At 49.8% G+C, this 16,848-nt stretch overlaps 1 protein-coding gene across 1 annotated transcript in view; it reads right to left on the bottom strand.

The window, feature by feature from the left end:
- Window positions 1–2,847: 2,847 nt before the first annotated feature.
- Window positions 2,848–16,848, bottom strand: part of LOC121834798 (neuronal PAS domain-containing protein 4) — a 104,419-nt gene continuing 90,418 nt past the window's right edge. Inside the window, exons 7-9 of the mRNA XM_042288585.1 lie at window positions 7,307–7,413; window positions 5,780–5,933; window positions 2,848–3,883 (exon numbers count right to left, since the gene is read on the bottom strand). Of these exons, the coding sequence (XP_042144519.1) occupies window positions 2,848–3,883; window positions 5,780–5,933; window positions 7,307–7,413 (1,297 nt within the window). The remainder of the gene's footprint in view (window positions 3,884–5,779; window positions 5,934–7,306; window positions 7,414–16,848) is intronic.

Genomic DNA, 16,848 nt, shown 5'->3' with positions numbered 1-16,848 from the left:
TCGACCATCTGGTCACATCACAGGCGCCGTTCATAGTGAAGAGTCGCTTCGTCATGACAAACAATAACTCTCTTTAATTGCATCCATTGCCACATAATAGGAGATGTATCTGTACACACAGCAAAGCGGTGCCCAGGCGCAGTGATCACCAGAAGCCCGGTGGGGTGCTCACCAAGCGGCCCGACCATCGCGGTGGAGGCACTCGCGAGAAAAGCGCGGGGAGGCACAAATAACCGCGGATCGATTCAAATAAATATACGCTCTCTGGGTTACGCGATGGATTAGCCGAAAGAAACACCTCGGTCACTGGGTCCGTTATCCGTGAGATCTGTCCATGTAATACAGGTGCGGGCGTTCTTTGTTTGGTCAATGAAGCTGCGAGTCTTGCGCACTCGCGGTGGTGGTGGCGGGGGGTGGTGACGATGACGATAGGAATGACGGTGAAGGGGTGGTGTTTGTTCGTTGTTTTTTTTCTCGTTCTTATGTACACTAACTTGCCACAACGTTGTCGGCAGAAATTGGTATCAAAAGACTGCCCAGGGGACGTAATACTGAAACTTATGTACACACAAACACACGTACAAAACCCAAACTTCGCATTTCTGTCTTAGTTTGGCGAACCGGGCATCAGTAACATATCTGGGCTAGGATGCGTCACTTTAGTCGACGAAGGCACTTTTGTTTTTCTTGTTTTTTTCTTGTTTTTTTTAACAAACTAACAAACGGTAGGGGACAAAGCACTGGTTTACTTTGATTGTTTGGTGCTGCGTAGGTGGTTGTTTCGGACGCGGCTACAATTGTGCTTTTTATGTAGTGAAAATAAAGACTAAACTACACACTGTGCATTGAAGCTATTGTAAAAAAAAAATATAAGAACAGACACTAAACCGAACGAGAACTCGCTTGCCAGAACAATATTTTAAAATTTTCACTTTTTTCTGTATTTGTAGTCAAGAAGCGATTCTGTGTTCGACCTGTTCGTACTTTGAGACGGCCAAATAGCTTACGTTGGTGGCTTATTTTTTTTTTTTTTCTTTTCGTTACAAATTGCACTTCCAATACTTTTAACTTTTCAAACTCACCACAAAAAAAAAAAAAAAAGAAATCTTAATTTGATGGCAACACTGTTTCTGGAACTGTCTCGTTTCAAACGTGTCGGACGTACTGTATTCCAAAGAATTTGAACGCCACCTTGGCCCGAGACATCAAAGTGAACATGAAAAAGTTTGAAATCACTTACGAAGAATAAGGGCAGTAACCACAGACAAAACGAGCACGCAAATCTAGCACGAGTGCTGGAAAAAAAATTATAACGGATAGTTGCACAATAGTTTACCTCAACTGGTTGAAGGGGGTGTGAAATGGTATGAATCGGACATGGGTGGGAACAGTCCCCATCTCACTCAGTTCTTCGCTTGTTTTGAAACAATTAACCGCTTTACGTCTTCCTACGGCTGGCTCTTGGCTAGAACGTTCCTGAAAAAATGATTGTGTGGCTTCTTAGGAGCTTTCCTCGGAGCCGCTTGCACGGCAATCAAAACGGACGGAAATGATATCTGGCCTTGGGTTGCGTTCGATTATTCAACTCTCGCGAACGCGGGGGTCGAGGACATGCTACTCCTACTGTCCAAGAACATTCTCTCGACACCTTGCAGGCTAGTTTCTTTCACTGAAGGAAACGTAAGTGAGAGTCGCCCGGAGGTACGTCACATTGCAACCACTAGGTCCCTAACTGCACTGGCCGCGACATTGCAACCACTAGGTCCCTAACTGCACTGGCCGCGACATTGCAACCACTAGGTCCCTAACTGCACTGGCCGCGATCGCGACTCCTGGTGAACCCCTGCCGAAGGAAGTTTACCAGTGTTGTGTCGGAAGAACATCAAGGTCGCGAGAGTTGATTAACCGAACGACACCTACGCGGGCACGATGCAGTCGCCACGGCATGTTGGCTTTCCGTGATGAATCCGGTGTCTTCCGCTCTTTGGTGCCCGCAGAGTTTCTGCTGCGTCATCGCATGTCCCACCGGTGACGTCACCACCGTCATTCTCGCACACTCGCAACACATCGGTGGTCTTGCAAGATTTGTTCCGGAGAAGAGAACGCACTGCACAAGGAGATTTGGCGTCGTTCTCTTCAAATAAATAAAGGCACTCGGATAACGGCTCGTTGTCCAGTCCTGGGCCCTTGCAGACGGCCCGATGGCGGACGGTGGCTTCACTCGCGGGGGCTGTGAGGAAAGGATGGTCGACGTGGAAGGGTATGGAGGCATGGGCATCCTGGCTCCAAGTGCCAGGTTCTCCGCTGACAATATGCCATACTGCCGCCGCCGTCTTCAGGCTGCAGACTTCTCCGCCTCGCGGATTCCAGCTTCATCTGGAACAGAAGAAGGAAATGGTTTATTATTACTGCTCTCCAAAGAGACGGCCTGCCGATGCCATAGGCTGACTTTTTGGACACTGGCCTCCGTATTTAAAAAAAAAAATAATGGTGGATATTTTGTTTATGTTGCGCCCGACTTGCTTGAAGACTGAAAAGTTTACAATGGACCCTCAAGCTGTGAGGAACGTTGTGCCCTGCGCTATATTTTCTTGCCCGCACCAAGCGGAAGTGTTCTTTCAGAAAAATCTTAATAAAACCGCAATAAAGAATTACGACATCAACATCGGACAGCTGAGGTCTTGTTACAGAAAGTGCAGCATGGTCTAAGGTGACTTAAGATGGTTGTGGCATTCACACACTTCATGTGGGTATGCTGCATTTACGGGACATGTTCCAATGACGGTTATAAGTGTATAGCTTACATTTGTTAAATAGGCTGAAACGTCTTTCATGCGACTTACTCGGTCAGGACTCGACAGATGCCGCCTCTTCAGCCATGTTCCTGACACTTTGAGATGCGTGGCAAGCGGCAGCCACTTCCGCACCCGAGCTGAGGCTGCAGCCTCCCGAAGCTGGTCGGTGCCAGTAATGGTGCGGTACTCCGGCCATGGGCACGTCCATCTCCACAGGCCTGTGCTCCTCATCGCAGGACAGTCTCGGAGGCGCGAAGGCGCCTCGGTGGTACAGGAACCCTTCGCGAAGATCTGCCGAGCTCTGCGCGGCCGCCGCGTACTGCTCCTTGCCGTCGGCGAGCTCCAGGGTCAGACTGAGCTCCAGGTAGCGCGGGTAGTAGGCGGGCGGTTCCAACGCTGAAGGGTACGGAGCCACGCTTCGCGCCGCCTTGGCCACTTCGGGGTCGTCCAGGGACACGTAGGTGGGACGCAGATAGCCCGCTCCGCCGGCGATCATCTGGGACACGTCTTCGGTGTTGGTCGGCGTCAACGACTGTTCCACGTCGGCCAACCGGTCATCTGGAAGTTTCGTAGGGGCACGAAATGCAGCGGGCACCGGTGCCGCTGCGGCAAGGACTTGGCCCGGCCCACCATAGTATCCAGAAGGCAAGAGGGGCGCCAGTTCCGCAAAGGCGCCATAGCTGGGTCTGGGCGCCTTGGGGACCGGAGGACTGCCAGGACAGGGGGACACGGAGCGCTTCAGGCTTCCTGTTGCGGAGCCCCATTTGCGGTCCGGCGAGGTTGGGCTGCCGGCAGCAATGCTGCTGTAGGGTAGTCCGCCGTGCGGTGGTCCTCCGTACTGGAGAACTCCTGGGTGATGTGGGTGTTGGGGCACGGGTGTTCCGTTCAAGTGATGCGGTAGCGGGTAAGGCGAGTGGGGAAGGGGCGCCTGGGGCTGTTCCCGGGGTGGAGGATACGGCATCACGGTGGCGGGGTAGTAGGCGGGCAGCCGGGTGGCCTCGTAAGCGAGCCCGTAGTGCATCTTGGAGTGGAGCGAGTAGTACTGGTAGAGCCACGAGTTGGCCCGCATCACCGCCGCTTCCCGCTCGCTGCGGGAAAAAAACAACAACAAGGAAAGTTAGGGAACTCTTGATAGAGCTGATGCGACAGATATTGTGAGTTAATTGCTATCTAACGATGGAAATATTGTTCATATACAAGGTGGCAAAGGCAACCTTGTTAAACTAATAGCTTACGTTAAAAGTTTATACACTTCATAAAAAAAAAACAAAAAAAACATCGTCGCCGCCTTTTAGTTTTAAATTAGCGGAATTCGTCAGCCCGCCCCTTGCTACCCTTCATTTCATGGCGTGTATTTCACTTTCAGTTCACTAACGGGCACATATCATATATTTCACGTGATTATTCTACGTGCCCTGTTTACGCAGCTGCAGTTATCACGCATCTCGTGACTTGTTCCTGCACTTCAAGAAATGCACCTTCGTGAGCGGCGACGATCTGGCACCGGCCGCACAAATGCGGCAGTGCTTGTCGATATCGTGTGCCGCCTTTGCGTAGCGCTTCCAGTATCAAATGACTGTTCATCCCGCACTTTGTATAAAAGTTTCGACCCGCATACTTCAATAAAACGACAAATAGTCCGATCTCACCAAGCGTTCGGCGCGTGCGTGAAGCCGCCATAACTTTAGTTCTTAGAAGTGAGGTGAATGTGCCCGAGACAGGCTCGTTCCTTATCGTGCTCTGCAGTGCATGCGCAGAGCTCCAGCGAGGATGCCGCACGCGCAAGAAGACTGAGGTTTCTGCGATGCATTGCATCAGTGGTGGCGTAGTGACAGTGGCTGGTGAGGTCGATCTATTGAATGCTAGCCACTGCTCTAGACAGGTCAAAGGGCAAGGAGCAGGGTTTCATTTCATTTCATTTATTTTTCCCTCAGGGCCCGAGGGCATTACAGAGGGGAGTGGGTTACATAATATAAAGTAAATCTAAGATATGCACATGAAACAGAACAAGAAAAATAACAATAGGTTAGTCAAATTCTGGAATATAAATATTGGCAATACAGTTTTTAAACGCCACACCATCGGAAATCGATACCGCAGAGGCTGGAAGGTGGTTCCAGTCAAGAGTGGTGCGAGGTATGAACGAACTATGAAAAGATGTAGTTTTACACGAGGGTACGTCCATTTTATGTTGATGATCGAGACGTGACGAGATGTAAGGTGCAGGTGTTAGTAACCTTTCACGTAGGAAAGGGTTATGATGGTATAGCTTGTGATACAGGCACAAGCGAAACATTTTTCTGCGCAAAGCAAGCGTTGGCAGTTTTAGGCCCAATTTCATTGATGTTACGCTAGCGATGCGGTGATAATTAGTGAGGATGTAGCGAGCAGAACGGTTTTGGACCGCTTCAACTGCAAAGGTTAGTACGTCAGTACCGGGGTCCCAGATGCAGGAGGCATAATCCAGTTTTGAGCGAACGAGTGTTTTGTAGAGAAGTAATTTTAGCGACACAGGAACTGTTGAAAAATTCCGTTTTAGGAATCCGAGCATGCGGTTAGCATTATTTGTTATGTATTGGATATGCCTGACTTTTGGGAGAATTCCATGAGAATTGGTAGGATCCGCCTTCTCTGGCTACACTCCCCCCACTCCAGGAATAGATGGTTGGATGGTAATGAGTAAACCTTTAGTGTCAGGCGGTAGCTTGCGCCACCTGGCCACACTGTTCTCGAATGGAGGGATGAATGGATGCTAATGTCTGCACCTTTTATAACGGGTGGTAGCTTGCGCCACCTAGCCCAGAAACCAAAGAAAAGAAAATGATTCCTTCCCTCGCTCTTCTCCCCAACTGCTGAGAACAGCGTGGTCTGCCATACAGCCGAACGCTCTAGAAAGCTGATCCAGGGACGCACTTCAATTTCGCGTGTCTCTGAGCCAGGCGAAGGGTATGACCAGGCATGCTCCAGCAATGGTCTGCGCTCACCTGAGCACTTGGTTGGTGCACACGATGACGGGCTGCTGGGAGCTGTCCGAACCGTCCTTGACTTGGAGCACTGCGTGCACCCAGAGCCACCCCGACCGGCTGGTCTGCAGCCGCACCAGCAAGATGCAGGACCGCTCCTGCTCCGACTGCGTGACTGCAAGGGACGCGCGAACAATGTCACCTCTCACTGCGCTTCAAAGGTCATCTCCCTCTTCTTTGTCATGGCATCCAGTCTTATGCAAGTCTGTTCTTGTAAACAGGGAGAAAGAGATAGGTAGTTGTTTCGAGCCCGCTTACAAGTTCTGCCTCTGGGCACCGCCATCTTGCTGTTGGTGTGTGTAGAACGTCTGATAGTGTAAGGCATGCCCACGGCTGCCAGACGGGTGCCCCAACAAAACGTGTTTCACCCACGGTGGCGATTCTAGCCTTTGAAGTGTGTCTGGTTGCAAACGTGTATATGTATATATATATAATATACAGGGTACACTAGTGCGCTTTTGTGCAGGTGAGCTATGCGGTCAATGGGGCATAGTATAGGGGTCTAATAACGATCAGTCTGCCAAAATATATTGATTAACATTTTAATGACTAAAAATAAACATACGGTACAAATTAAAACCTTCCTGAGGGTCGTCGAAAACCACTAAATCAGTCAATATGAGAAGGACTTGGAGCACGGTGGAGCGCTAACGTTACCGCTCTTGCAACAAGAGCAAAGTAGTGTGTGATAACTCGCCCGTGCGGTTTTTTCCGACTCTTATTATAGCCTTTCCATAAAAAGCGTATGAGGGCGCGTTCATTCCTGCGTTTGTGTGTTATGCACGCGCACTTTCTGGCTCATGTGGATTGTGATTTTGTAAAGAGTGGAAGCGTTTATACTTTGTCTCACCTTAGCGCGGACTATTCTTAGCCGCGCATGCTAAAAGCGCGAGCTAGGTGCTTTGGATGAAGCCTCGGCGGCTGCGCGGAGTGCTCCAGTCAAAGCAATCAAAACTTGACGCTCGCGCTTGCACAGCCTTCGCAGTTAGTCCATGCTAAGGTGAGACAAAGTATATAGCCCCAGCCTTTTGCCTGTTCCTCAAGTGGTAACTTTAACGCACTCGCGCTTTCCAAGCGCTCAAAGTCTTTCTAAAAATGATTGATTTAGTACGCTCAGCAAGTTCTTAATTGAAACCATGTGTCTCTTCACTAATTAAAAAGTTAATCAACAAATTTTAGTGCAATATTTGACTTATCGCGACGATTAGCACACTACATTATATTTCCCCGGCCGCAGGAGTCACCCGCACAAACCGCATTAATGTAGCTTTCACGGCTTTCTCTTTTTCTTTTGGAAAATTTTTTTAAGCTTTAATGAAACACATTGTATGTGTGGCTGGACTCGAAACACAGAGGAGCCCGCGCCGAAAGTGTGCAAACAGGACTTGCAATGGACATAATTAACTCTCACAGTCAGGCAGTACGGCTTTAGAGCAATCAACTTTCGGGGGTTGGCCTGGTGAGAAGGGAACGGCAAGAGGAACTCACTGAGTCTGTGCTTGGACTGGGCCTCCCGGAGGTGTTCCCAATGAACCAGTTCGTACCAGGAGATGCTCTGCAGGCTCGACTTTTGGTACCCCAGGTGGAACTCGCCGCTGGGGACAGGGGAGAAACATCCGAGGGGTCAAAAGCCGTTGCTAACTAATGCTTCTACTGCTGCGATAACATGAAGCGTGATCTGAACAACCCGAATTCAGAGTCCGTTGGCCAAGACGGTCACTATAAAGCTTCATCGTTTTTGGGCGGTATCACAGTTATCGAAAACTGTTGATCGTCTGGGACTGGAAGGGTAACAATACAAGAGGCGACCGTTGCTGAGTGGAACTAGCACGCATTCATCTAAATAAGCCTTTTTCAAAAGGCGGCGCCAACGCCTCTCTGCCACTGCTAGACCACATACTCTGAGCACGTCTTCGACACGAAGGTGTACGTCAGCGCTCGGTGTGAACTCGCTTCAGCTTGTATTGGAAACGAGCGCTGCGTCAGCGTTCGTACTATGGATGGATGCATGTTAATGGCTATACCCTTTGAAACTGGCGGTACGTTGCGCCACCTAGCATTGGCGAACGCCAAAGTTGCTTGACGGACTTCTGAAGATCTGCTGGGTATGAACTAGAGTAATATAGGCACCTGTGTTCGTCACGTTTTTCTTTTTTTATCGTGCCGTAATGTGTCTTATTCCACTAAATTAGTTGATGCTTCCGAGATATTTACCGTGGATGACGCACGCCTGCAGAACAGGGCAACACAAAGAAATATTTGTAATGCACAGCATAGCGATCTGGGTCATTTTGGCGAGTGCCGCTCGTTCACCTACACGCTTTGCTTTTGGCAGTTTGTCAACACTCGAGCGAAACATTGTATGCGGTACGCCTGCAAGCACTGTCGTTGCTGTCTGATCCACAAAGCAAACTCGCTGCAAGCGCTGCGGGATGCTTTATCGAAGGTCGCGAACACTCTGGTCCAACGAACGCACGCTTAAAAGATCACAGTCTTATAATTATAATGCAATTAAATGCAAAGGTGCAAGCGAGCTGGACATGTCCCTCTTGTTCCCCTTCTCCAGTGATTATTTTCGTCAACAGTCTTATACTTTGTTTTTCTTTTTTGTCCGAAGCCCTAGGTGAGATCGATGCATCTTGACGGCATCTTAGCATACACGGATTAAGAGTCAATTCTCGGACCGCTCCGCTTTGTATATACATTCTCGAGCGCGATCATCGACCAGGAGCCATCTCGGTTATAAAAACGTCTCGTTTAGTGTTTTCTTTTTTTTTCTTTTTTTTTTTTTGGGTAGATTGTAGAACGTAATCGGGATTTTGCTGCACTGCCTTCTTAGAAAAGAATTGTATGCCTCTTGGATTCTCGATAGTGGATACGCTTATACGAAGGCGCCACACGCAGGGAGGCAGGCCCAACGATAGACCGAGATATGGAGATAAACCCCGAAGGATTGCCGTTTTTTTAATCTGTTCCGATTCGAGATTCTCGGGGGAGGGGGGGGGGGGGGGGGGGGGGGGGTACACCGCCGAGAACGCGCAGCCGCCGTGGAAGTAGCGGTGGGATCGTATACATCAGGCACATTCCGGAGGACGAATGGGCCGAGAGGGGATGGATGCATTTCGAGCAGTTATTGTATACGCGGTCCTCCAAAAAACAGGAACAAAAACTCGTTCCTCGTTCCTTCTATACCTTGAACGCGATTCCCGTTACAAGCTCCTAGTGGTTCGAAAGGAACGCGTTTTCGTTACGTTTCTAAGATTACATGTCGCTACTTTAACATGTACCGAGTTCTTAACCTGTGACGGACTGTATGTCTGCTCCGTTTCACTCCAAGTCCGACGACAGCCGACGCTATATAGATACGATGGAGCCGATGAAACAGCTCCAAAAGCGCATCGTCACGGCACTCGCCGTTTTTGTACTATGTCACCGGCTGAACCATATCACGCACTGCGAATGCGCCGTGATCCTGCGCTTCTGCGCGCCATTGGTTTAGACGGTGATACCAAAAACACGAAGAAGACGCGAGCGTCGGCTGCAGTTGCGGACACAGAGTGAAAGGGAGTATAATAAGTGATACGAGTAGGAATGCGAAAGCATTCGTACACGCAGCGCACTCCTACAAGCAGCGCGCCAGGTCTTCCTTTTGCACACGGCGCTCAGGCGGTGACGTAACACTCCCCCACTGCGCAGGCGCGTCGAACCCCGTCAACTCCACGGCTTCCGTGGCGATGCATCTGCGTTGCTGTGCTTTTCTTTGTGTTCTATTTCTGAGACGCGTCCGCTTCGACCTTGAGCGCCCCGCCGGCTTCCGTAAAGAAGCATCTGTGTTGCTGTGCTTTTGACCAGTGGGAATTTAGCTGCCGTTTCGCTGCTACAGATGGTTACAGACAACGCCGGCTTCGCTCCATGGGACACTTAATGTTTTCGAATTAAAACTACCCCGCGCTTTAAACAAAAATATCACGGGTCATATTATTACACGCATGTGTCAAGAAGCGGATGAAGGCTTTAAATATCTGCCCCACAGTAGCACCGTTTGGAAGGAAAAAGAAGCGTTTAGTGGGTGCGATCGACACACCCCTAGATATCACTTGGCGTCTCATCGCTGTCCCCCCCGTTCCGTATACATTAGGCGTAACGACCCTGTTCGGACCCATTTTAATTATCGGTTTCGGGGGTCGATCCAGTGCCACACTGGTTTTTATATAGACGGTGCAGCTCTATATGCACGCCCTAATAGTCAACAAGGCGTGGCATCCATATTACGGCCGCGGGTACATGTAAATGGTTCTGCGGGCGCACCCGCGATCCCGCGTCGTTAGATGGTACAGGTGTGGCCCCGCTTCTATGATTCGGCCCACGAAGCGATTAGTGGGGGAATTAACGTTGCGGGTTCTGTCCTCACCTCCGGTGTGAAATTGAAGGCGGTAATGGGGCGAGATTAGATTAGCTCATGGCAGACGATAAGTAGCTGACGGCACGTGAGGAGCGCTACATCAGCGCTTCGCTGCATGTGAGAACCGGCCTTTAATGTGAAGGCCCAGGCGCTACTGCCGCTGCGTTTGTTCTTGTCTATTCGGGATACTACAACGAAATTTCGGTGCTCATGTTTTTGGTCTATATGTGTTCAAAAGAGCAGTATCACATGGAACATACCAATATCTTGTTAAAAAAGTCTCGAAAAGGAATTTTAAAACGAATTAAACGATTAGCAAAGAGCACCTGGTGGATGTCGCTAACGCCTCGTTTGTAATGCTCGTCTAGGAACCTTGACAGCTAGTGACGGAGGTTGTCTCGTCTTCGGCCACGAGGAGAGAAGGGGGGAAGGAGGAACTCCCTTCTTCCCGAGAATCCCTTTTGTGTGTCGCAGAAGTCGCTATTGTCCCCCTAGAAGATTATAGAAGATTAACCCGTCACTCAAAATTCGTACAAAAGCAGCCGCTTCGGTGGCTGAAGCGACTAGGCCACCCTCTCTACGTCTGCCTCGCCGTAGCTTTGCTCGTCTTGAGACGACCTACGTCACGATTACGTTGGATGTCACGTGCTCTAAGCTGGGCCTTCTCCGAGCGCTTGCCAGAGTGGGCCGTTTATAACGAAAAATACAGCCACCAGGATCAAAATACAAACGTGCGATTGTCATTTACGGATATTGTGCATCATATTCAACCTATTTTTGAACACGACGGGAATATTTCAAATTTCGTTGAAGTATCCCTTTAAGGCCTGTTCCCACATGCAGCGGAGCGCTACAAGCATAGCGCTTACCTCGCGCTAAGCGCGTGCTGATGGGAGCGTTCACCAGCTTTGTATTGCACCGTCGATACTGTTGCTCATGGCAGACGATAAGTAGCTGACGGCACGTGAGGAGCGCTACATCAGCGCTTCGCTGCATGTGAGAACCGGCCTTTAATGTGAAGGCCCAGGCGCTACTGCCGCTGCGTTTGTTCTAGTCTATTCGCGAAATAAAGTTATGGTTTGAAGAACAAAGCTATCGAGCCGTACATTACCGATTTTAAGATATGCGGTGCTTCCAAACTTACATGCGAAAATTGCCAGGGGTACCACCTCGGTGGCAAGGAGTTTCACTTGGATTGCAAGGGGTGCAACTTTGGCTGTAGGTGGTACTACATGGGCTGCAAGAGGTACTACTTGGGCTGCAAGTGGTTCCACACGGTGGCTCTGCCGCGGGACCGCAAGGGCTTTTCTAAGGTTTGATGCCTCTAGAACCTAACTGGCACCACTCAAACACTGAGCACACGGGCCAGCATCTAGAACATGTAAAGCCCGCGCACTAGCATTTGGGCGTGATCACAGCTTGATCAAGCGCACACACAGATTGGAGGCGAGCGCTGCTTCGGCGTTCGGCTGATCTTCGTGTCCAATGAACGCGTCGAAGGACGCCTGACGTCGAGCTCGGGACCGATTGCTGAGTTGATGACGTTTCACGAAGGTAGATGAGGATGTTCGCAGGCTCTTCATATCCTAGGTGGTGTTGACACGCAGGAAGTGTGTTCACGTGGTGCAAGACAGACGGTCTATACTCGTCCGACCAGCACGTAGCTTCCTCCGCCTTGGCAACTCTTCGGAGTGCGTACTATACGTAAAAGTGAAGCCTGCGACGCGATAGCGAGCACGAGATTTCTCACACTCACGTCATGCCCTGGAGACCAGCGCGATCGGCTCTACAAGTAGATGCACCGGCGCCATGACGAGTGTAATGCCATCGAAAGATGTCCAAATGGTTCGCTTGAAGACGCAACCTGATCATCTTCGTTTTTAATGGACATAAAACCAACAAAAAACAGACTAGGACTAATTTTTTGCGCCGTTTTTGTTTGCGTTTAAACAAAACCGCGTGCATTTTCGAGCCTCAACATGCCCCGAAAGTTATAAAACCGCGTTCCGGCCCTATAGCACCCGCATCCCTCTTTGGTCTAGACCGCCCTTTACCCGTCAAATCGAAATCCTGTCAACGGTAGATAAAAGAAGGAGGGGAGTGGACGGGCTAAATCGTTCAACCACCGAGCGGACTCATATATATATATATATACCGGTATGTATAGATGCCGTATCCGTTGACGTGTAACAACACGGACGACGAAGTTGCGCTAGAGGTAATTCTCGTTTCGCTTTTTCATTATTTTTATTTTATGCTTTAGGTAAATTCTAACGCCGACGCCAAGGTCCGTCATGGTTCCGGGTTTTGCGGCAATGCATATGCGTGTTGCGTTGCAAAAGATACGCTTCCGTCATCGCATAAATCTCGACTCTTCCCTCCACTGTAACATAACGTACCAACCGAGCAACAAACATACCGGAACACCACGGCTGGCGGGTTATAATATAAAAAAGAAGGACAAAAAATACGCAAAGAAACCAAAAATGACGTCAGGAACCCCTGGCTGCACAAGGTCCGTGCACAACAACACGGCGGACTGAGGTAAACCCAGGCCCCGTCCAAAGGCATCTCGAAAGCGCAAAAATTCCTCTCGCGGCGTTTGGCAACGTTTCAAGCGCCGGGTTTTACGGCGGCGGCGCTTTAATTGCGTTAGTCACAGCTCCGGCGGTCGGCGGACCGCGAGGGACGAACTCCTTCTTCGGACAGAAGGCGCACGCGCTTTTAGCATACTTTAGCAAACACGCCGCGTGTTGTTCGGCAGCAACCGCCACAGCAAGCAAGCAAGCAAGCAGCGAAGGAACCCGCACATCCGGGTAACCCTGCATTTAGATTGGCTGCTCATTCGCTCCGCCACTTTTCATTCTGTTGCGTTCGTTTGTCCTGTTTTAGGCTTCGTCTGTTTTTTTTTTCTTCTGTTTTGTTGTTGTTGTTGTTGTTTTCGGCGAGACTGCGAAAGCGTTATCGTTTCGGTCCTATCGTCTCTTTTTTTTTTCTTTTTTTTTTTTTGCTTTTTCGATGACTCCCTTCTCCTCCCCCGAAAGAATGGCGGTGCCCGCACTAGAGGCCAATTTGTGTAATTACCTAGCATCGTGTCCTGCACTCCGTGCCACTCCTAAGACGGATCGAAGGCGACGCTACGAAACCGTCTCCCAGCCAATCCGGTACAGCGAGCGCATGACCACTTGACCTCGCGCTCCGCCCAGCCAGACGGTCACGTGGTTGCGATCTCAGCGCTGGGATAGGCTGGGTGATGGTTCGCAGCGCTGCCTGCGGTCCAACCTTAAAGGTGGGACGCGGCATCGCATTTTCAAACCCTATCCAGATATACGAACGCGACCGGCTCGTCGAATCCGATGCCTATGGTCATCGACAGTTTAAGAAACCAAGGGGCGCTGCGGACCCTCCAGGCTCCGCCCCGCCTTTCTTAAGCCGACAGTGACTCTGAGCGCGTTGATCACGAAAACGAGGAAGGCTTTCTTGGCTCGTCGCTGGCTCGGGAAATAAAACTTCGCCGTCGAACCGTTCGACCTCTCAAGAAAGTGCCAACCACATCGGTCGCAGCTCGTCGAAAATTCACCGCGCGTTCGTTGTAGTAGCGCGATTACAGGTCGATAGATTCCTTTCTCGCGCCTTCGCGCACACTTGCGGAGTGCGGTCATCGCGCGCCAAAAATAAGTTGGAAAGAACTGGCGAGCGGCCTGACCCGTTTCGAACAACCGGCCAGCGCGCGGTGGTAAAATGCCGCGTGCCGTAACCATCCCGTGTGTCTTGTTTCGGTGCGTCGTTATATTAGAACGCGCGCTTACGCACAAACACGCAAAAAAGAAAAGAGCGTGTAAGTGTGTGTTTGTCTGGGTTCAAAACGTGACGAGATATCTGAGTGCGTCGTTATATTAGAACGCGCACTTACGCAGAGACACGCGCAAAACACGTATTAGTGTGTGTCTGTCTGGGTTCAAAACGTGACGAGACGTTTCATCCCCAGTATAACAAAAAGAAAAAAAAGGAGCGTCCGAGAGTTTGCTTTGGGCGCTTATATACAAAGAAACGTTCGCCTAATAGAGATAAGGGAGTTTTAGTAGATCGTTTTCAAATGCCGGCTACCTCTACGGTCGCGCGCTTCAAAGCACGCACCGAAGTGGCAGCGCGAGATCCCGCTACAAATAGCGTGACCCGAAAACACGACCTACTAAAACTCTCTATATACTGTTCTTTATAGTATATCTCTAATAGAGTTATACTGTTCGCCATATAGAGATATACTGTTATAACGAACATGTGTTTGTTGTTCTGGTTCGCATGCCTGTTTCCGCAAATTTTAAGTTGCTCGCTAATCCCGACGTGACCTTGTGTCATCCTAATTTTACCAAGAGCGTACCACAAAGAGCAGTTTCCGACTCATGTTTTAAAGTTTCGGCGACGAAACTAGAACTACATATCGTGCACCTTTTTTGCTGACGTCATCAGTTTGAAGCGTGAAAACGGCACCTAGTTTCTGCAATCCCAATAGGAGCAAAGTTTTCATTGCTTTCATTTTCGGTTTCATTGGCTGGCACGCGATGACGGGGCTCCCATTGGCCGCTGTGCTCGTCAGTTTCCACGACCGCTCACCCCATGGCGCTGCGTGTCCATCAGCGCGCCGTCGGCACGGAGCGTCCAAGGTCACCAGGGGAGCACGCGCGCTGATCGGCGACGAAAAGTACGCAGCAGACGAAAAAGGGAGCGGACGAGCGGCTTGCCTGCTTTCGCATTCACAACTCATAAGTGCTTAAGTGTACCTCGAGCTTTTTTTTTTCTTTTCCGACGGTTAGTCAAATATGTGAGCTCTTAGCTCACATATTTGACTAATCCGCCTGCATCTTGCAGTAGGGGAGTCACGTGGCAGGTGAACGAGGCACGACCATGGGTCCAGATGGCTCGCGTCTCAGGCCTCCTGTCAGGGGCTAAGATTGAAACGCTACATGGCGTCATCTGGGAGGCTACTTTCACCAAACAATCATTCTATCACATATTCGGCAAGGAAAACTGCGGATGGTCGGATACGACCTGCTGGTTCAGGTTACAAAACAGTCGGACGAGAATACGCTCCGACACAATTCATCTTGAAGAAACGAAGCTCGAAAGCGGCCGCTCTTGCACATTTCACGCGAAGCGAAAATGCCACGTAGCTTAGACGTTACACGCACTAAAGGGAATGACGGTAAACGAAGCTAGCAGCTCGGGACGTGCCGGAGGCAGGGTATAATCGCGCTGGAGTCCAGGCGGCCCATTATAGGTTCGCCATCTCCTCGCCCCCGTTTTTTTATTTTTTTTTCCGAGTCTGTTCTTGATTAGAGACAAGCTGTAAAACGCTAGCTCGCCATGTGTTCCAATCCATGGCTTCCTCTTGTGCGCGTCTCTGTAGACAACATGCATGGCTCGTTTGTCAATGTCCATCGGCTTTCTTCTATAGAGCCTCTCATCCGAGAGAGTGGTCAGATCGCGGTCAAGCGTGGCCATCTTTAGTTTCGTTTTCCTCCACGGTGGGAGGATCCTGCCAATTTTTTTTTTCTTTTTAAGTGAGTCGACGATTCTTTAGTTGAACCAAGCGTAGCCGCGCTGAGGTGCAGAGTGGAGTATTCGTGTATCAGATACAAAGACGCGAAGCGAGGATCATAGGGGTTGCCAGACGTTGGCGGCCATAGCTGTGTGCTCCGTGGTCAAGAGCGTGCTGCCGAAGCAAGCTTTTGTTTGGATTCCTTTTTGCGCCATCAGAACTGTTCACAACACGCGATACCTCGTTTTACCCAGATTTCCTGCTGACGAGGACACCTGAATACTTCCTAATGACGTTCGCAAGCACGGCCTCTGCTGGCTCCGCCATCCATGCTGCTGACGTGAGCAGAATTAGATCATCTGACAGGCAAGCATTGCTACGGCATGCCCACGGTTGCCGAACTGGCGCCCAAACAAAGCATATTGCATACACGGTGGGCTAGACTATAGCTTTTGAAACGTGGCTGCATGGCAACCGAGGTTCCGCGCTAATCTTGAGAAGTACTGTTTGTTCGCCAACAAAGTTTTCTGACCGCTAAATAATGACGCCCATTAGTGGATAAATAAATAAATAAATAAAATAAAAACCTAGCGGTGTGTATTCGGAATGTTTCCAATCAGTGTTTGCCCTTCGTTGGCGTGCATTGACCGACAACTCAAGGGAAGCAGGGCGCGTAGAATCTTGCGTGCCTCTTATTATGGCTCCATTGCCAATGAGGCTGCGACATTAGCTAATAAAAACGTTCGAAAAAGAAAAACGAATTTTGAAGCATGTAGCATGGACAGAATACGCCGAACGCTGAGCTTTTTAGGTTGTCAGTTACTACAGTAAAATTGGGCCATCGCAAGGGTGCCGGAACAACTTGTCTCCCAAATCACGATGAAATCACAAAAAGAAAACAAAGGGCTAAAGCACTACTCGGTTCACTTAAAAACGATAGGGAGCTTCAGGTGTTATGGGAGGTGCTTAAGTAATATCTGGGCAGTTCCATAGGTGCACTACATACATACGCTATACTAGGGAATAATAATTATATTATGAATAAAAAAAGTTAGGTACGCTCGGATATAACACACCAGTGTTCGACTT

Source organism: Ixodes scapularis, unplaced genomic scaffold (genome assembly GCF_016920785.2).
Source record: "Ixodes scapularis isolate PalLabHiFi unplaced genomic scaffold, ASM1692078v2 PGA_scaffold10__122_contigs__length_95168666, whole genome shotgun sequence".
Classification (NCBI taxonomy): domain Eukaryota; kingdom Metazoa; phylum Arthropoda; class Arachnida; order Ixodida; family Ixodidae; genus Ixodes; species Ixodes scapularis.
Note: the sequence above shows the minus strand (reverse complement) of the source record. Positions and strands in the feature narration are given on the sequence as shown.